This window comes from Pseudoliparis swirei, chromosome 7 (assembly GCF_029220125.1).
Source record: "Pseudoliparis swirei isolate HS2019 ecotype Mariana Trench chromosome 7, NWPU_hadal_v1, whole genome shotgun sequence".
Taxonomy (NCBI): Eukaryota; Metazoa; Chordata; class Actinopteri; order Perciformes; family Liparidae; genus Pseudoliparis; species Pseudoliparis swirei.
Window position 1 is genome coordinate 4,337,788 of NC_079394.1, and position 22,385 is coordinate 4,360,172.

Genomic DNA, 22,385 nt, shown 5'->3' on the forward strand with positions numbered 1-22,385 from the left:
ATTGTAATTAGACCAAGGTCACTTTCAATCAAAACTGCTGCGCTGCTTCTGAGATCCAATCAGAGGTACGATACCCACATTTCTGTCGCTCAATTAAAACAAAATGAGGAGACAACCGCGGTGGCCGTCGCTGGAAAAAGGAGCGCACCTTAATGTGATGCTGGTGTCTCTCGGTCTCCTGACTTTGAGACTGACAGACATTTTAATCAGACATTTTGATGGTTGTTATTTTCAGAGAGCTAATTACCGAGTGAAGTCCTAATTAATGCCGGGGTGATGTAGGAGCTCGTTCACATCACCTCTGGGTCCCTTTCCTTTGATAATTGATGGGATTGTGACAAGGCTTTTGACTTGTTTGTTTGTTTGTGTATTTTATTCAGTCAATCAAATCAAATACAATACAATATTATCCTATATAATGTACAAAAGAGAAAGACTGAAAAGGTATAGGTAGAAGCAAAAAATGCTTATAAATTCCTATCCTAAATTGAAATCAAAATAAATCAGAAAATTAATATAAAATAAAGAAGAAAATAAAACAACAACAAAAAAACAATAAACAAAATATAAAACAAAATATATTTATATATACTATGACATACATCTTCCATATTAATACGTTTTTAATTACATTTATAACTCTCAAGAATTGTTTTATAAATAATTCCCTTGAAAACCAAAAAGGAGTTCACCATTCTTACATCCATTTCAACATTATTCCATAATTGGACCCCTACAACAGAAATACATCTTCTTTTAATTCCTTTTTTAGCCTTACATCTCTCAAATCATATTTACACTCATGTTTTTAAAATAATCTTTGTACACAGTCTGGCAGTGACTTTGCTTTAGCTCTGTACATTGTCTGCATTATTTTATAATAAACCAAATCATTAAATTTCATAACACGTGATCTGTAAAATAAAGGGTTTGTGTGCTCATAGTAGCCGACATTATTCATGATGCGTATCGCACGTTTTTTTAACACAACTGTTGAATTTAAAAAGGTTTTATAGGTCGAAGCCCACACTTCCACACAATAAGTTAGATATGGAATATTCTGGGTCCCTTTCCTTTGATAATTGATGGGATTGTGACAAGGTTTTTGACTTGATTTCACAATGATCCCAGTTTGAACTACCTACTGTAGATATCGTTGGCTTTGGGTAAATCTGATTGAAAGAAACATTTATTTTCTGTCTGTTTACATACGCATGACGTTTTGCATGTGGTCTGGAAAATATATACATCACCTATCAAACCACCAAATGTGTGAGGATCGTCTTTGAGGACATTAATATTGTGATTTACTGTTAAAAGGGAAAGAAAGAAAAGACTGATGAACAAAGTGACGAGAGATGAAATGTTATTGATTTCCATCCTCAGACGAGGCTTTTCAGGCATCAGAAAGGCTGTTCAGACTTCTGTTAAGTGCTTTGTAAATTGTGTTCTTGACACTAAATGAGCAGTTTCCATTTGTAAGGGGTCATGAAGTCATAAAAGCGAGTTATTTTTACATTTGTATGCTTGGCCCGGAAATTGCCTTGTTAGAGACAAAAGTCAGTTGCTGTCTCTCCAGAACAAGACATCAATCCATGAGACTCATTTCTTGCTTTCTTGTTGAAGGTCTGAAAGTCACGTAGCTGTAACCTATCATATGGCACTATGATAAGTACACTAACACGTATCATAGATTGTATACGAGAAGTGTCCGTAGTCAGCATGACGTCGATCATTGGGTTTACGGACTGGCGTTTGGAAATCTTGGAGTTTGGCATTGTGGTCGTCGCCCTCTTCGATGTTCGCAACCAAAAGGTACGCGGGTCGGAGGTCACAGCCCAACGCTGAGTAAGACATTCTTAGGCAACCAAACAAGTTACAATGAACTTTCCTGAACTAAAAACACTGTGAAAGGCATATCAATGCTGTGATAGGAACCTGTCAATCACAAGGTAGCCACGCCCTAAAGCATACCTTGCTATATTGTCTATTTTACTATAAATATAACAATTATTTATACAAATTAACATCATGCTAAATTGAAGACTGGCGATAAGTGAGAGGCAGGGTGTCATCGACTTCTATACAATCAGACTTCTACCAACCAGAGGAGTCGCCCCCTGCTGGTTAGTAGAAGCAAGTTTAACCCTCCCGTTGCCTTAGGGTCAATTTGACCCCATTCAATGTGTAACCCTCCTGTTACCTTTATATTTCCTGACATATTTTACCCTCGGGGTCAATTTGACCCCAGCAATTAATACCTCCAGAAAATTATTAGAATTAATATTGTTTTCCAAGTTTAAGTGTGAGGTAATTTATGTTTGTTTGTTGACTACCTAAATAGCCCTTTAAATATATAAAAAAGTTGATATTTCTTATATGTTTGACACAGTGAAAAACAGCCTGGGGTCAAATTGACCCCAAAGAACACCGACATTAAACATTGAATGGGGTCAAATTGACCCTAAAGGTAACAGGAGGGTTTAGACTCTTCAGCATTCATAATAAAGCTGTATTGCGATGTCTTATTAGTAGATGGAGAGAAATATGATAGTAATCTTGTGTTTTGAACTGAATGATTTCACTACTGACACCCAACATTTGTCCCATCTAATTTCTGTGAACTTTAACATAATGAGGGCAAATTAAAGCGGCTATTAAATAGCTTGTCAGACTTGGGGAAACATTAATAAGCAGATAAGCGGCATTTCCTCTACTACATTACAACATTTAGACCCTGGAAAATGTTTGCTGTACTGAAAATTGGTAAATTTAATTTAAATGCAACCTGCCTCCATATACTTGTCTTAGGTGTATTGGTGGATGATTGTCTGGCATTTTGAGTATTCTGAATAATTATACAGTCACACTATTGAATTACCTCAGTGGATTTTTCTTGCAAACATTGGAGGGGACAGTAGAGAGAAGCAGACTGGTGGTAGACGGGCTGATGCGTCACAACAATTTGGGGAGGAAAACTATCTCACTCCTTATTTCAAGGTTCAAGGTTCAAGGTTTTTTATTTGCCATCTGTGCCTAGACCAGCAGTCCAGACACATCGGAATTATTTTTGCAGGGTTCTCCGAGTCAACAGAGGTACAGAACAAACACACTATAATAACTAGAATGGGCACTATACCATATCACAAGATTGGGCATTGAATTATGAACATTTTGGCATTAGTTGCATGCCAATTGGACAAAAATGTTTCGTGCTAAGGTAAAAAAAGAGTTTGACCTTTCCATGACCTTGACCTTTCCATGACCTTGACCTTGACCTTTGACCCGATTGATCAAATCTAATGGTCCTAATCATCCCACAATTTCATTTTGACCTGTTCATGACCTTTGACCTTGACCTTTGACCCGATCGATCCCAAATCTAATCAACTGGTGGTCCCCGGATAATAAACAATCATCCCACCAAATTTCAGTTCAATTACTTTTGATGACCTTTGACCTTTGACCCGATCCAAATCTCATCAACTGGTCATAATAAACAATCCCACCAAATTTCATAAATAAATAAATAAATAAATACAATTAATAATAACCGTAATAATAATAGAAATATGAAACATATATTTAAAAAGAACACTGTACAAAAAACACACTGTACATAGTGTGGTAAAGGGTATGCAGTATTAACAGTATTAAGTACTAAGTACAGGAACAGGTTATCAAAAATAAACGTAAGAAAGGAGAGTGCAGAGATAATAAGTAGGTGAGTAGGCTAGTGCTGTAAAAAGAAAGAAAGAGGGGGAAGGGGACAGTTATATGGGGATATTGCACATGTTCAGATGTTGGGGGAAGGTTGTGTGGGTATAGCACTGATTGTAGTATTGCACCTTTTTCACACTTTCAAGGAGTGGGCATTTCTCAGTAGTTGTGTTGTGCCATCAGTCTGACTGTGGCAGGGAGGAAGCTGTTGAAGAAGCGAGTCCTGTGGGTGACGGTGTGTCCGCTCTGCTGTGTCTCAGGTTGGATGTGCAGTGTTTGTGTGGGAGCAGAGAGTGAGCTGGATGAAGTGAGTCTCCAATGATTCCCTCTGCTCTTTTCCGACAGCGCTGCACATACATAGAGTCCATGGACGGAAGTTGTGTCCCTGTGATCCTCTCCGCGGTCCTTATGACTCTTTGCAGAGCCTTCCTCTCTGCCTGGGTGGTGTTTCCATACCACACAGTGATGCCTGCGGTGAGGATGCTCTCGATCAGTCCTCTATGGGCCTGGGTGAGAGGGCAACGGTTCAGACCAGCTTTCCTGAGCATCCTGATGAAATAAAGCCTTTTCTGGGCCTTTTTCACTGTGGCTGTGGTGTGAAGAGTCCAGCTCAGGTCAGATGTCACCTGCATTCCCAGGAATCTGTACCCGTCAGCCCTCTCCACCTCAGTCCCTTTGATGATGAGAGGCTGTAGAGGGGAGGTTCTTCCTGAAGTCCAGTATTATTTCCTTGGTCTTGTTTGTGTTGAGGATGAGGTCGTTCTCCTCTCCGTAGACCAGGATGTTGTTCACCAGGGTCCTGTAGCCCGACTCATCCCCGCTCCCCTTGATGAGCCCCAGGACGGTGGTGTCATCGGTGTATTTGATGAGGATGGTGTTGTCCTGTGGAGGTGCAGTCATGGGTGTACAGGGTGAATAGTTTGGGGCTCAGGCAGCAGCCCTGTGGGGGTCCTGTGCTGACTGTGAGCTCGGTGGACACCCGTCCTCCCATTCTCACCACCTGGGGTCTTTCTATCAGAAAGTCCAGAATCCAGGTGGGAGTTGGGACGCCGAGGTCTGTCAGCTTCTTGATTCGTTTTCCCGGGCGGATGGTATTAAAGGCAGAACTATAGTCCAGGAAAAGCATCCTGGCATACGTTCTGCGGCTTTCCAGGTGTTGCAGAGTGCGGTGTAGAGCTATTGCTACCGCGTCATCCACTGATCGGTTGGGGCGGTAGGCAAACTGGAGGGGGTCGACATTGTCCGGGACCGTGTGGTTGATGTGGGCGAGGACCAGTTTTTCTAGGCACTTCATGGCGACTGGTGTGAGTGCCACTGGTCTGAAGTCATTTAAGGTGGGTGTGTCTGGTTTTTTGGGGACTGGTATGATGATGGAGGATTTAAAGATACGGGGAACTACAGCCTGGGAGGTTATCAGTGTCCGCCACGTACTGGCTGTGCTGTGCAGCCTCCAGATAAAGAATTTGCTTATTAACTGAAGCAAGTCGGTTGAAAAATGAGTCCTCCCGGATGAATCATGTTTTTTTGTAAAAAATAAACACAAAGGCGTGTGAATGGAAATATGCTGTGAACTTAAATAAGTAGGTAGTCTTTTGTTTTTCAATCCCATTACCATTATCACACAGTTTGGACTTTTAGCTTGTGGGTTGTCTCATAATTGTAAATTAATGAGAGATTCTCACAGAGGATAAAAACCTAAAACAAGAGCATGATATTCAGTCCACAAGAAGACAAGTTACACTTCATGGGGAACCAGGCCACATGTGCAGGATCAGCGGGGCACGCAGCCTCACAGGGTGGCAGACGGAGAAGGATATTCAATTAAAAAATGTAGAAAGTAGTAAGCAGTGCGAGAGAGAATGCTGGTGAATGTTTCTAGCCATAAAAATATCAGAAACATTTTGAGAAATGTGCTGAAAGATTATGTAAAAATGTGCACGATGTCAAATGATTGCATCATATTTGAATCCAATGCAAATCTTTAGCACAGTGACGAGTGTTGATTTACATTTTTAACCACTTTTTTACTTTAACTAACAATTTTTTTCCATATCTATTAATCTCTAAAAAGAAGAAAAACAATAGACACGTGTTTTATTAAGTTTTCTTTTGTTATAAAGCTCTCTGAAACACAGTAGAACTAGAATGGGCACTCGGTAGAGCGCATACCTTCGCATATCACAAGATTGGGCATTGAATTATGAACATTTTGGCATTAGTTGCATGCCAATTGGATACAAATTTACCGTGCTATGGTAAAAAGAAGATTTTGACCTTTCTCTGACCTTGACCTTGAACCCGATTGATCCCAAAATCTAATCAAATGGTCCCCGGATAATAACCAATCATCCCACCAAATTTCATGCGATTCGGTTTAAAACTTTTTTTGTTATGCGAGGAACACGCATACAAATAAATAAATACACGGCGATCAAAACATAACCTTCTGCATTTTCAATGCGAAGGTAAAAATGCATCACAACCATCACAAACTGATGTCTTCAAATATCTTGATTTGTCTGACCAACACTTTAAACCTCACAAATATACAATTTACAAGAACATACAAGAGAGTAGCTGAGAAACTGAAAATATGGAGTGTGTGACACGTATGTTATCTACTGAAGCGAATAATCGATTATCAAAATAGATGTGGATACATTTTCTGTCGATTGACTAATGGACTGATGAACAAATAGTTTCCGCTGGACCCTCACATGTTTAGGTCATACAGTGGCCATACTGTAAGTAGTAAGCGTTTAAAAAATGTTTTATCTCTCTTATTTCTGTTGTGACCCCTGAATGGCGACCTTTGGGTAAAACTGCAACACAAGCTTCACGCTATCGTGTCACAGGTGAGCGTTCAGAGCAACGAGAGCCGGGGATCATTGCGTGGCGTCGCTGTGGAAGATAGCGGCGCACAATAGTCCGAGGGGAAGAAGAGATCAAGAAACCCCCTCTGATCCGAATGCTCTGGCTCACGCTGCCAGATCTTACATTCATGCATGTAAATGTATTCACGCCGCTCAATTTAACAGCAGCACACATATTTTGTCTTGATTGTACAGCACACATTTGGAAATATAGTAGCAGACATGACTGTGTAATTCATCTACATCCTGATGCACTCTGGGAAAACAAGTGCATAAGTGGTTTGCTGACGAGGTGCAGCGAACTAAACTGAAAACACTTCCTGTAAAGCAACGCATGTCGAAGGAAAGTCGTCCTGGACACACACTCAAGGACGTGTTTTTAGTTGCATTCAACTCTACTTGGTACTCTGATTCACTTCTCTGTAGGTTTGTCTTACCCAGAAAGTTGCAAAGGAAAAGGCTGTCATGTTAAGTCATTAATGTTTAATTTCTCTGTAGCACGGCGAGGATGCAATACGAGTCAACGTGTTCAGACTAAATGTCGACTCCCAGAATATAATGACCGCCGAGTAAATCACTCCTTAGAAGACAAATTGTCACTTCAGGGTCTTTTCTGTTGTGCCATAAACAGGCCAAAATATCCAATTTGGACACAAGATTATTTTATAATGATCTAATTATCTGAGAGGTCTAAACTACTTTTATTTTATTTTTTACTTGTCTGAACCGAAGCATCTATGAGTTGTTTCTCACGCCTTTTTGTTGCATATTGTTCCAATTACCACCAGCTGCATCAAACCTTTTGAAGATCATTTTAAAACAAATTATAACATGATTGTTAGTTCCTTAAACTATTTCAACGTTTCCTGTGGGCTTGGAATGTTTTACTTTACTGTCATTTATCGGGAAATATTACAAAACGTGGTGCCAACCATCCCATAGGTTTAGGAAAGCTACAAATTCAGTCATGACTCGAATAATTACACACACAAATAAAACTAGAACGGGCACTCGGTCGAGCGCATACCTTCGCATATCACAAGATTGGGCATTGAATTATGAACATGTTGGCATTAGTTTCATGCCAATTGGATACAAATTGACCGTGCTATGGTAAAAAGAAGATTTTGACCTTTTCATGACCTTGACCTTTGACCCGATTGATCCCAAAATCTAATCAAATGGTCCCCGGATAATAACCAATCATCCCACCAAATTTCATGCGATTCAAGAATATTTTGACCTTTTCATGGCCTTGACCTTGACCTTTGACCCGATCGATCCTAAAATCTAATCAAATGGTCCCCGGATAATAAGCAATCATCCCACCAAATGTCATGCGATTCGGTTAAATACTTTTTTAGTTATGCGAGGAACACGCATACAAATAAATAAATAAATACACGGCGATCAAAACATAACCTTCCGCATTTTCAATGCGAAGGCAATAAGATCTTGCCGGGGACTGATGATTCATTATCTGATTATTAGCGTAAAAAAAACACCACAATGAACAAATCAGCGGCATCAAATGCAAACTTGCATCCCGGGAACCTGCCTGTGTGTTTTCTGAACATACGAAGAGACGGAGACCTAGAAACCGTGTTGGCTTCAGGCATTGTGGGTAACAAGCAACCAGTTGAGAACCAATAGGGGCTAGGGAGACCCCCAGTCTGTTTCCAGGGAAACGGAGCCCTTTCTCCCCCCTCTCTCTCTCTCGCATGCTCCCCTGTTCGTTGTTGGCGGTGTTGAGGAGGAGCGAGACGTGGAGGTGACTCACTGTACCATCATTGCCATGGCGATGCAGAGTGAGCCGAGAGTGTAGAGGGAGCGAAGGGAGACAAAGAACGGGCATTTCCATGGGTTGAGCACATATCGGGAAATGGTTGTCACGAGCAGTTTGAATTTCAAAAAGAGGAACGTCATCATTGGAGACTTACTCTGTGCTTATGTGACACTTCTCTGTGTTTCTTTAAGAAACATTACAATCTCTTCCTCTGTTTCTCTCCCCTGGGTGTCCCTTTCCCTCTCTCTTTTACAGCAGCAGATTCTTTCTCTCTTCTTATTCCCCCCTCTGCCTATTTCTGGTACCGTTCTCTGTGCTTCTGTTTTTTTTCTTCCTCTCTTCTCTTATCATCTTCCTTCCTCCTCCACTGGCCTGTTGCGCGCAGCCTTCTGGTCTCAGAGGAGCGCGTGTGCGTCGCGCCGAGTCACGTCACACGCGTGTTCGGACACGAGGCGGAGTGTTAATGCCATGTCGGCATATGCAGAGACGAGGGCATGGAGCAGAGAGGAGGGGAGAGGTTAACTGGGAGCACTGGGAGACAAGAAGGCGTACGAGAACACGCTCTAGCAGCTGTGGGCCCAGAAAGAGTCGTTTCTTTTTTGACTGCAGTTATTATTATTGCTTATGAAAATAAGGGGAGCATACGCTGTGTGTGTGCAACGGTCTGAGGAAAGGTGATATCGTGATATCGTGATATCGGAGCTTTCACACCTGCAGCTTCAGCTACCGGAATATTTCTGTGAAATTGAAACTGGAGTCAAAGTTGATGTTTTCTAAAATCTTTAAGAGACTGCGATGAATTATTTTAGATTGAAATAAGTGAAAGTGATAAAAAAGAAATTTACATTACATTACATTACATGTCATTTAGCAGACGCTTTTATCCAAAGCGACTTACAATAAGTGCATCAACCTAGAGTGCAAACTAAGAACAACAAGAATACAGAAAGTAACATTTCTTCAAGAAAGTCGAACTACACAAGTACCATAATAAGAGCTATTTAAGTGCCACTGAAGTGCTAATCTGTGTTTTAATCCAGATATAGTCGGAAAAGATGTGTTTTTAGTTGCCGGCGGAAGATGTAGAGACTTCCTGCCGTCCTGATGTCAGAGGGGAGCTTGTTCCACCAATCAGGAGCCAGGACAGCAAACGGTCTGGATTTCGAGTGATTAGCTCGACGTGCAGGAGTCACAAGTCGGTCGGCTGTTGCCGAGCGGAGCCGACGTGCCATTGTCTAGTTTAACATCAAATCTTCCCCGACTCATCCGGGAGGGAAGTTGTAGAATAACTGTCATGGTTTACACACACACGCACAACAGTTAACGTGTTCAAGGGTTATGACGAAGGATCCAGAGAAAGAGTTGTATGCAGCAGGACCACAGAGGGAGAGCAGGAGGGCAAAGCGAGAACGCTGACGCCATCAGACCAGCACATTATCCTTTTGACCCCAACTAACCCCCTTTTTTCTTCTTCTTTTTTATGTATTGCTGTTCACCCATGTTGTTATCTCCGGCCCTACCAGGACCGCAAGCTGAGACACAGAGAGCGACTTCTCATTAGTTCTTCCCGTCGACTGGACTGATGAGTCTTTGTATCAACAAGCCTGCCAATTTTCTAATTCTAATCTACGCAATTGCTCCGATACATTTTAAAAGAACCGGATCGATCCGGTGTTGCGGACGACCCTCTCTGCGGCTTTCCGGTGAATCACTGCTGCTCTGTCTTTGCATCGATCCGCCAGATAGAGAAGACCGTGACACGGTCTCCGCCGCATCGCAACATCGGGGCTTTTAAATCTCCCTCTGTGTCTCTCGGCGCTCGACGATGTGCTCAGTCCATCTCTCTTATCTCCCCCATGTTGTTGAACCAAGAGAGATAGTAGGGGGGGGGGTGGAGAAGTGGGCCTCCCTAGTGACTATCATGTTCCGCTCTGTATGTGAATCTGATCCACCTCACACATTATAGCGCTCCTCGCAGCCTCAGAGATGTTTACAAGGGTCAACAGTGACATCAGTGTTTAAATGAAACACAGCCAGTGCCCCCCCCCCCCCCAAACCCACTGTCGATACCACCCTACCTTTTAATCACCCAGTCAAAACAAGTAGATTAGTGTCGCGCTGCCATTTTGGTAATCACCTGTAGTGTTCGACTAGAGCGCCTCCTGGGAGTGGACATGCCGTGCAGGAGGAGCGTGTGAGGGGGAACATTCTTCCTCTTGTTAGAGGAAACCCCAGGTGTAATGCAACGTTGCGTTTATTTTTGTTAGTGTTTTGGCCATAGGCCGACTATTGGTGGAGTTATAGCGTCTTCAAAGAGGTGGTGATAACTGAGGTACGTTTGTCCTGACTGACTTTGGGGGGGATTTGATTTACGCCCTCTGCTCCTCGTCGGTCAGGACCTGGAGCTTGTGGTCTGAAAATATCTTTTTTTCTTTTTCTCTCTGCCATTTTTCCGCCTGCTTTGTTCTTGGCACAGAGGCAACGTTCATACTTTGCCAAATGGATAATTGCAATCAGACAACAACAAAAAAGGGCAAATTGCACTCAGCTGCAAATTGTATTCTTTGTGAATCCTCCCAGCAGACTTTGTGTGACACTCAGCTCCCGGCCTCTGGTTCCGACTCCATCTTATTCTAAAGGCTTTTTTTTAAAAGCTCCCAAAACAGCTGGGCATATATTTTAGCTCTTTTAACTCTAACAGCCGGAAAAAGTGCATTAGTTGGAGGCAGTTTCAACCTGAGATACTGTATATACACAGTTAACCCTCCTGTTACCGTCAAATTTACAAACATCTTTTACCATTGGGGCCAATTAAAACCTACAGAAAATGATTAGAATTAATATTGTTTCCCAAGTTTAAGTGTCAGGTACTTTATGTTTGTTTGTTGATACCTAAATATCCCTTTAAATAAATAAAAAAGTTGATATTTCGTATATGTTTTACACAGTGAAAAACAGCCTGGGGTCAAATTGAACCCAAAGAACACAAGTTGTGTTCAGGACAGTGAAAACATATCATGTGAATTTTATGTTTTCCCAGTTGTCCCCAATAAATTAGGAAAAGTCCTGAAATATTAAGCAAAAAAAATGATGTCAATCATTTATTTAGAGACGTCAAACATTGAATGCGGTCAAATTGAGGGTAGGAGGGTTAACAGCGCGTTTAACATGTATGCAGGATTGGCTCAAAATATACTAATATAAATATATATACATACAATAAACCAATAGACCCAAGCTGTATGAAATTGGCATATCAGTCAAAGCAACCTGGGTGTGTCCCATGTTAACATGCCACTAACAAACACATGGACTTACTCTCATTGTATTGTTTTTCTTGGCAGCTTGCTCGCAGCCAGATATTGTTTCTCACCAGCGGAGATCTGGGACGACGTGCACAGTGATAATGTTTGTTCAACGTGCTGCTGTGTTTTACTGGTGGAACATATGGCGTGTTTTAGTTCAGAAAAGGAGCTTTGAATGCCAGAGGGCGATTTTAAGCCTATCTGCCTTGAAATTGAAAAGTGGGTTTGGCTCAGGATCGGACAGTGGAGCGCGTTGATCCGTCTCTCGTCGCCACGGGAGACTGTGAATAATACACGGCTAAAAGCAGAGCGCACTCGTTCTCATCTCTACCGTACGCTGCAAAGAAAACTTCTATCTCTCTTTTCTGTCTCTCTTACTTCTGCGGTGTCAAATGTTTTTTTTGTTGCTTTTCTTAGTTAGGTAAAAATCCCAAAGTTATAGAAATCCTCTGTGTGCTTTTGACAATGACTGACAGACTACAAAGTGTATTTTCTGTGCGTACACACTCATGCAGAAATCAATCTGCTTATTGTGTTTCCGCTCTCGCACTTTAATGTGAGGACATGAACGTGTATTTGCTCGTGGCCGAGTGTGTGTGTCATGCGGACTGTGAACATCTCTTCTTTCCATTCTCTTCTTCCTTGTTCAGGAAGTGGACTAATGGCATTTGAAAGGATGGAGGGAGTGTGAAAGAGGGGAGGAGGGACGGGGTTCCTTCCTGTGTGGTGTGTCGTATGTAGATCCTGCTGTACTGCGTGTGGCCTTGAGACTCAGTGGTGACGCTTCCCTTCCATTGTGGGGAATATGTATATATATATATATATATATACATTTTGCAGAACAAACGATCAATTAATAGAGAACATTGTCAGTTAAATTGTCACAAATTGAATAGTTGTCACTTTATTAAGGTTTTTACAGAATTTAGAAGTGGGGGTGTGGGGGTGTGTTTGAAGAGTATTATAATGTATGGAATATGGAATTTGCTCCAAACAGCTGGGCCCTACTTAAACTTATTATACACACCATTATAATATCTATAGATATTAATATAAGTTTGGTTGTGAGTATTTAGTGCAGCAGGACAGTGAATGGGAGATTGATTCAAAATAAACTGCACAGTGGCGCTAGAGCGGGGAGAGGGGGGGGAGCAGTGGGAGGGGGGGGGGGGTAAATAGACTGAGAAAGAGAGAGAAGATAGACATACACTGCCTTTTGAGATTCCACTCACGCATATCTGAGTGTCTCTTGGTCTCTGAAGTATTGAATGAAAATGACTCTCCACCTTCACACATATGCACGTACACACACACACACGCACGCATTACATGCAGACATTAATGAGAAACACAATCAGTAAACATGTAAGGATGAAAGAGTTTGCAAGTTAGCTCATTACGTATTACGGAGCCTTTAGTCTGATGGGATTAAGAAAGTCTGATTAGGTTCGTAGCAAAGTGTCGTTTCAGTGTCTGCAGTTTGTCCTCCAGTGTTTCTCTTTTCTTCAGGAAAGCTCAATGTTGATGACTTTACATGAAATCTACAATCTACTGGATGTTTTGTCTTTGTTTTGTTCAAAATGAGTCAACTCTCATTTCAGCACTTATTGCAAAGTCCTATCATGCAAAGGACACTTGATAATATAAAAGGTTTTATCGGTAAATTGCATCATTTCGGATGAATAAATTGTCCCCATTGCACACAATGTGAGTAGTAGCACTGTTATGGCCTCACACATCTGAATCAACTCAACCTAAACCGTATGCAAAGTTATTTTGATTCAGACACATAAAACATTCATCGCACATTTCTTCTTTCGTTGTATGTTTTGACCTAACCCTATGACCTGGGGCTCTGAAATGGGAATGTGATATTTCTTAAACTTGCATTACTGGCCACTGGTTGCAAAAAGAAGTCTGGTTGTTTCAGTATCTGTTGTATTTTAGCTCCAACCCTCTCATGTCACTTCTGGTTGTCAAAAGCCAAGATGGCGATGGCTAAAGCACCAACCAATGAGTCTCTTTTTAAGGTGCTCTATTGGTTCTATCATTTATCTTGCTGAGGAAAAGCTGTTCAACCTGGACATCAGACGATATTTTTATTTTAATGTCCTTTTTTATCCAGTGATGTTGCAGTTCACTGTACTGGATGTCTCCTGGTGTATGTGCTGGTATAGTGTGGCGTTCTCCTGGAGGGGGGTGGTTTAAATAATTGATGCAACAAATGAGTTTGTTAGGAGATGCATGTGTTCATCTGAGAGGATGGGGTGGGGGGGGGGGGGGGGGGGATTTTTCCACAGCCTCAGGTTTCCTTTCAAACACCTTTTGCTCACAACACCTGTGCCCGTGAACGTTGGGCTCATAGTGCGCAACAAGTCGTAAAGAGCAGATCATTGAACAATTTAATGAACGGTCATCGTCTTGTTTTTAAGATTCTGAAGTCTTTCTGTGATCTCTGTAAACACGAAGAGGAAACCAGACCCTGAAACAGAGCAGCAGAAGAGAGTTGAGCTGGTATAAAGACATAAATAACTAGAACGGGCACGCGGTAGAGCGCATACCTTCGCATATCACAAGATCGGGCATTGAATTATGAACATTTTGGCATTAGTTGCATGCCAATTGGATAAAAATTGACCGTGCTATGGTAAAAAGAAGATGTTGACCTTTTCATGACCTTGACCTTGACCTTTGACCTGATCAATCCCAAAATCTAATCAAATGGTCCCCGGATAATAACCAATCATCCCACCAAATTTCATGCAATTCGGTTTAATACTTTTTGAGTTATGTGAGTAACACGCATACAAATAAATAAATACACGGCGATCAAAACATAACCTTCTGCATTTTCAATGCGAAGGTAAAGATGCTTGAGTGGTTAAGATGGGATGGTCGTTGACATTTAAAAAAATAATATATGTCCATCAAAGGTAATACAGTACCACAACAACAACAAGTTAATTTACCGGTTACAAATGTGTTAATCTGTGAGATAATCTTTACAATTAGTTGTAAAATTAAATCAGCAATCAACTCCATGAGGTCAAGTGGAGTCAAAATGATCAGCGGGCCTGTGTATATGCTCAGACTCACTCCACCAGACACACAGCGTGGACTATGATACGATGCGTTAATGTGTAAAGCCGTCAGCTCAACATCTCGTCGTCCCTCTCGCTCGGCCTCGTCGGGAAAGTGTAAACACTGATGTGAGAAGCGTAAGCGACGGACTCATTAACGGTGCGCAGCGGCGTGTTCATTAGATGTGCTGGAAGGTTAAGTGCTCGAATATGTTGAGTTTGGCTGTGAATCAGTATTTCTACACAAGTGGCTGACAGCAATGCATTGAGTCTAATTCAGAGTAATTGCCAGGACTGAAATCATGACAGCTGACAGTAAATATGAACCCGCTGGTCACGGAGCTGCTGGAGCTGACTCTGGTGTCACAATACATCAGGGGAAGCCCTGCAAGCTCACACACTTACCGACAGCCGTGAGCACCTGTGTGTTGGGGGGGGGGGGGGGGGGTACAGTGAAGGCTTTAGTGCATCGGCTTGTTTAATCTGATATCGACTGTCAAACTAAGTCGTTACCCATAGAATACACTTTAAATGTTGCTTTACCCTCCTGTTACCTTAGGGTCAATTTGACCCCATTCAATGTTTAACCCTCCTGTTACCTTTATATTTACTGACATATTTTACCCTCGGGGTCAATTTGACCCCAGCAATTAAAACTGTTCACCCTTCTACCGTCAGGCAGGCGATACCGCAGTATCAAGTGCCGCACAAACAGACTGAGGGACAGCTTCTTCAGTCAGGCCATCAGGCTGCTGAACAAGGACTGAGACCCTCATTAACACTACACACCAGAACATATTCTGTGAATATCTATGGCCATGGTGTATATTTTATTACATTGTTTATATATATATATTGTATATATATATCGTATGTATATACATATATATATATATATAGTCTCAAAAAAGTGTATATTTTATTACATTGTTTTATATATATATATTGTCATGATGTATATTCTATTACACTGTTTTATATATATATTGTTAATACTTTCTTCTTTTTTGTGTGTGGATATTGTATAGTTTATTCTCATTCTTATTCTTTTTTTAGTCTGCTACTGCTGTCGGGTGTTTTGCACATAAGAATTTCACGAACCGATTATACTTGTATAAAAGGGGATGTGACAATAAAAACTTGAAACTTGAAACTTGAAACCTCCAGAAAAGTATTAGAATTAATATTGTTTTCCAAGTTTAAGTGTGAGGTACTTTATGTTTGTTTGTTGACTACCTAAATAGCCCTTTAAATACATAAAAAAGTTGATGTTTCTTATATGTTGGACACAGTGAAAAACAGCCTGGGGTCAAATTGACCCAAAAGAACACCGACATTAAACATTGAATGGGGTCAAATTGACCCTAAAGGTAACAGGAGGGTTAAACAATTATCCATCACCATCCACAAGTCGGCAGATGAAGGTAGTTACTGAAAGCGAGAGTCGCAAGCATTTTTATTGGATGTATAAATAAACTAAAGATACAGTGTTGGATGAGTCTTGAGCTTTATGGACGGTTTGCCACCAACGCGTTGAATGTGACTCATATCGGTCCGATTGAACCGACTTCATGGATCATTCGGGCCCTTGTGGTTATGTGTGGTTCCACTTGTACAGGGATTTTTATCCCTCCTGTTACCTTCAAATAAACTAACATATTTTACCCTGGAGGTCAATTGGACTCAAGCTATTTAAACCTCCAGACAAGTATTCTAATTCCAATTAGTTCCCATGTTTAAGTGTCAGGTACATAATGTGTGTTTGTTGATACCTAAATAGCCCTTAAATAAAGTGTGTAGAAGGCTGCTGTGTGAACTTGTACATGTTTGCCCCTCCCCCGCGTCATGTGTGATCTATCTGTGGTTTGCTGGTTGTGTTAGGGCCCAAAACCTTTTGGGAGATTTTAAAAAGTGCATGTTATAGTTCTAGTGACCTCAATATCATCCAAAACAACCCAAACCTATACAATAATTCTATAAAATGTTGATATTTCAGCCTGGGGGTCAAATTGACACCAAAGAACACCAATGTGCAATTATGTAATTATGTTCATTTTATATTTACCCAGTTGTCGTCTTTAAATAAGGAACAGTCGTGAAATATGAAGCAAAAAACATGATGTCAATCATATATTTTGAGACTTTAAACATCAAAGGTAACAGGAGGGTTATTATATCTCAACAGTTGATGCATTTCTTAAAAAATATATTTAAAAAATTTAAATCGTAAAACATGGACATTATTCAGCATCCCTGAAATGTGTTTGTTTGTATAAACAAACCTTGATGTCTACTCCCCGTACAACCTGTGTAACTGCAATAATGTTTGTGAATTACTTCAAATATTTTCATGGCATATCTGCACTGAAATGTGCATCAACCAACATATCTGCAGATACCGATATATTGGCAACAAACAGGCCACGGTTAACATCTCAACTTCTATTTCAAATTCAAATGTATTCCTAAAAGATTTTGGGAATATGCTTATTCTATTTATTGCCGAGAGTTACATGAGGACATTGAAGCAGCTCACACAGCCCTGACCTGAGACTCAGAGAAGTAACTGTGCCAAGAAATAATCTGGCAAATAATCTCTCTGTTACTGCGTAACGTGTCACTCTTACACCTCGATGTCATGTGCGGGTGAGTGTTGTCGTCGGTGTGGTTTTTACTTTCCCTGTAGATGAAGGTCACTGCTGGTTTTGGAGCCGATATATAAGCGCCGTGTTTTTTTTTCTTCTCCCTTTTCTTGTTGCCGTATTTGGAAAATGCTGCTTTGTCAGCAATTCAGGTGGATTTCTTTGCCCTCCCCCATTTCTCCTTTTCCCACACAAACAAACATTAAGTGCACTCACACACTCATTGCCACAAACGCACACACACACACACACACGCATGCACACTAATAATCTCTGCTTTGTCCTCTTTTCTCCTCTTTCCCTCCCTCTCTTTCTCCATGCATGAAGGCTAACTCAGCAGACCTCCAGGCTGCTAGGGAGGAAAGGCATTCTGGGTAATTCAGGGTGCCAGAATTAAGAAGGAAAGAAATGGGGGGGGGAGGGGGGACTCACAACATCACAAACTTACCTCTGATTCTGTGCCTGGTGTTGTACACACACACACACACACAAACAAACACACAACACCCAGTCTCCCAACAATATCCATCTGTGTCCATCTGAACATGAATCTGTTGAGACATACAAGCAGCAGAATATGGAATCAAAAAGCCGCACGGCGTCCCGTTGCCAAACATTAACTATTGGGAGATGTGAAGCAGGACGAGGGAATAGAGAGGGCTGAGGAGTGTCAACAGTCTGCTTTTATCTCGGCTCTGATTAAACCGTGTTCATGTCTGAACTGAAAAGTCAGCTGGCGGAAACTTCAGAGACTGTGTGTGGGTGAATTTTACAGAGAGAGAGAGGGAGAGAGAGAGAGGGAGAGAGAGGGAGAGAGAGAGAGGGAGGGGGGCGGAGCAAAAGAGGGAGGGGGATGGGGGGGAGAGAGAGAGAGGGAGAGAGGTGGAGCAAAAGAGGGAGGGGGATGGGGGAGGGAGAGAGAGAGAGGGAGAGAGAGGGAGAGAGAGAGAGGGAGGGGGGCGGAGCAAAAGAGGGAGGGGGATGGAGAGGGAGAGAGGGAGAGAGAGAGAGGGAGAGGGAGAGAGAGAGGGAGAGAGGGGCGGAGCAAAAGAGGGAGGGGGATGGGGAGAGAGAGAGGGAGAGAGAGGGAGAGAGGGGCGGAGCAAAAGAGGGAGGGGGATGGGGAGAGAGAGAGGGAGGGAGAGAGGGAGAGAGAGAGAGGGAGAGAGGGAGAGAGAGAGAGAGAGACAGGGAGAGAGAGAGAGAGAGAACGAGGACAAAGTGTGGGCAGAAAATGAAATAAAAATAAAAGCACACGGCATGCTGTCTGTTCCGTGGACTTGATGAGAGTGAGGAAGAGGCCGGTGCCGGCTGGTAACTCTTGGTTAGTGGTACAATGTCACAGGAAGCAGACAGAAGCTGAAATGTGCCCGCGCCGCCCGTCTGGGACAACAAACAACACAAGTATAAAAATAAACCTGAGTCGGCGTGACAGGCTGTCTGCGGAAACAGGAAATAATATCCCACTGAGGGAGAGATTACAAGTGGGACATGGGGGAGACCCTTTGATTGATTAGTATTTATTGTTCATGTTATGATACTTGTGTTGTGTGGCATGTTTAGGGCAGGTGCTGTATTAATGTATCGACTTATTATCTTAACTGATCAACTAAATGAGCAACAATAGTTGAGAATGTATTCAGACCCTTTACTTCATTAAAAATGTCCATGTTAACTTTAATTTAATAAGGGCAGTTAAGGAAAATGCACTTTAAATGTCAAAAGTACAAGTGCAGTAATCATAATGCTGAACATTCCCCTGTTATTGTCTATTATATAGAACATTATGGGATATTTTTGACTTGTGTGTAAGTAACATTATACTGTTGCTGCTGACTTTTTACTTCTTCAATCTCTGGTGGGCAGTTAAATCCTCAAATGAGCATCCTATTTTATAAAGGCATCAAATAATCTTAATCTGCAATGAAACACAACTGTCAAGTAAATGTAGGGAAGTAAAATGAATATAATATACCTCTAAATGAAATGGAGAGTTTGTACTTTGATACTTGACTAAATGTAACAACTTCCCAACGCTGCAGAATAAAGAGCTGCTGAGTTTCTGCAGACCGGCTTCAGGCTTTGTGTGTTTGCATCTTTCAGAGCGCGGCAGCAGCTCCCAGCCCCGTGCTGGGGACCCTTCCCCCGGGAGAGGGTATGCCAGTGGGGCCAGTCCCTCCAGGGTTCTTTCAGGTATAGGATGCCTACACACACACACACACACACACACACACACACACACACACACACACACACACACAATTACATTATTTTTCTGCAAGTATTTCAATGATGAAGCTGATCCTCAAATAACTCATTTAGAGATTGTTGGTCAGACAAATCAAGATATTTGAAGACATCAGTTTGTGATGGTTGTGATGCATTGTTACCTTCGCATTGAAAATGCGGAAAGGTTATGTTTTGATCACCGTGTATTTATTTATTTATTTGTATGCGTGTTACTCGCATAACTAAAAAAGTATTAAACCGAATCGCATGAAATTGGGTGGGATGATTGGTTATTATCCGGGGACCATTTGATTAGATTTTGGGATTGATCGGGTCAAAGGTCAATGTCAAGGTCATGAAAAGGTCAAAATCTTCTTTTTACCATAGCACGGTCAATTTCTATCCAATTGGCATGCAACTAATGCCAACATGTTCATAATTCAATGCCCAATCGTGTGATATGCGAAGGTATGCGCTCTACCGAGTGCCCGTTCTAGTTAACTGTATGTGTTAATGTACATTATTGTGTATAATCTGCATTAATCTGTATATGGGGGCACCACTGACTGGTTGACAGCAGGAATAAAGGTCTCGCAAATCAAAAGAGATGTGCAGCTTCACCCCGGATCATCTCTGTTCTCCATCAGAAGGACTCCGCCAGTCGTACATCGATTAACCGTCTTTATCAATCAAACTTAGGCGCTCGCATCTGACACACAGATCAATATCCTTCACGGGCTTTTCTCATCTCCATTTCAAAATACTCCAAACATCTTTTTCCATCTCCTTCTGAAGATCAATTGCTCTTTGAAGACGAGGTCTTTTCAAGACCTTTTGCTTGAAGAATCGCAACAACTACCCCATTGCCGGTTCTTCATTTCGGTTCCATAAATGATTTACATATGGACAAAATCAGTAAATATATGATGAATTTTGTGAACTGATTTTTATTGGCAAAAAAAAAGATGCAGAACAGAAATAAAGCACCGCCATACCTGCAAAGATGTATCGATACATCGAGCTTTCATCGTCATTTATTCATCCATTCATTCAGTTTATTAATTTACTAACCTTGTCTGTTAAATTATTTGCATTCATATGCTAACACATGTATGAAAATGATATATTATAGTGCTTCAAAACACTTAAAATAGTGTAGCTCTGTTTTCTGTGCTAGACCTTGAACAAAACAGGTGCACCATTGCTCTCTGGTGGCAAGTTATTGTATTTCTTCTGTGAGACTGGAGACATCAACAGCATTGCTACGGTCTGTGTGAGGAGGAAAACATATGCATGTAAAACATAAACTCCTCACAGCGGCAAAGTGCTTCTCGCACATGCCGCTAAACTGTTAAAAGATACACTGACATCATTATTAACCAACCTCTCCTTTTCTCCTCTGCTCATTCTTCCATTATAATCCAATGGAAATGCGGTCATATCGGTCCAAAAAGTTATAAGCAGCAGCTGTGTTCGGTTTGGTGGTGAACACTTCTTACAGTTTATACACCACTTTGGTTTCTATGAAAATGGTTATACAATTGACTTTCAGCTAATTCAATCTTTTTTTTATTTATGTTGACATAACCTTCAACTTTTACTGTATATTTTCAGATATTTTTGTAATCTTTCCACATTATTAAACTAGAACAGGCTCTCGGTAGAGCGCATACCTTCGCATATCACAAGATTGGGCATTGCATTATGAACATTTTGGCATTAGTTGCATGCCAATTGGATAAAAATGGTAAAAAGAAGATGTTGACCTTTGCATGACCTTGACCTTTGACCCAATCAATCCCAAAATCTAATCAAATGGTCCCCGGATAATAACCAATCATCCCACCAAATTTCATGCGATCCAAGAAGATGTTGACCTTTTCATGACCTTGACCTTGACCTTTGACCCGATCGATCCCAAAATCTAATCAAATGGTCCCCGGATAATAACCAATCATCCCACCAAATTTCATGCGATTCGGTTTAATACTTTTTGAGTTATGCGAGTAACACGCATACAAATAAATAAATACACGGCGATCAAAACATAACCTTCAGCATTTCCAATGCGAAGGTAATGATTCATATTTGTATGGAATAAATAATGAATGGGTTCCTATGGAGCAAAGCTTCAAATCCGCTTAAACTTTTTCAAAGTTAGAAGCTTACAATGTCGGCATACGTTTAGCTACAGACACCATTTTACCTTTAAAATGTTGAGAACATCGTTAGCTATAACTTTATATTCCAACTTTTTTTTATAGCTCTTATAGTTATTTAATTATCCCCGTTTTAGTTTGATGTGTTTTTCGGCTCCTCTTGGAGTTTTCAATGGGTGTGTGTGGGGAAGTCTAGAGCTGTGACGTCATCGCTGGAGGGGACAGCTGCGTCATGATCGAGCGGAAATTATTACTGTATATATAATTTGTCATCTGGTTTGGCAACCCAGGACAGTATATTTTGTATATTGTGTATATGTATTTAAATTAACTAAATGAATAGAAATATGTAGACACTGGATACGTGTCTCTCTATAACCTGTGTGGTGTTTTGTGTTGTTGAAGACTTCATTGCAGTCTCATGCATGTGAGAGATTGTGTGCACGGTCTTTATAACCCAGAGATATTCGACTTGCATTCATGCTGATTTGTTTTTTCAGCCGTTTATGTCACCTCGAAACCCTGGAGGACCCAGACCACCTCTCCGATTACCCAATCAGGTAAAACCACAGTGACCCCTGGAGGCAGCAC

At 41.3% G+C, this 22,385-nt stretch overlaps 1 protein-coding gene across 6 annotated transcripts in view; it reads left to right on the plus strand.

Annotated features, from left to right (window-relative positions):
- The window catches only part of ssbp2a (single stranded DNA binding protein 2a), a 94,566-nt gene that overhangs the window by 65,130 nt on the left and 7,051 nt on the right, over positions 1-22,385 (plus strand). For 4 of the 6 annotated variants that reach the window (XM_056419661.1, XM_056419660.1, XM_056419658.1 and 1 more), the window contains 2 exons: positions 19,510-19,599; positions 22,295-22,354. In XM_056419661.1, coding sequence (XP_056275636.1) covers positions 19,510-19,599; positions 22,295-22,354 — 150 coding nt within the window. The remainder of the gene's footprint in view (positions 1-19,509; positions 19,600-22,294; positions 22,355-22,385) is intronic. The other 2 variants (XM_056419662.1, XM_056419663.1) reach the window with 1 other exon arrangement.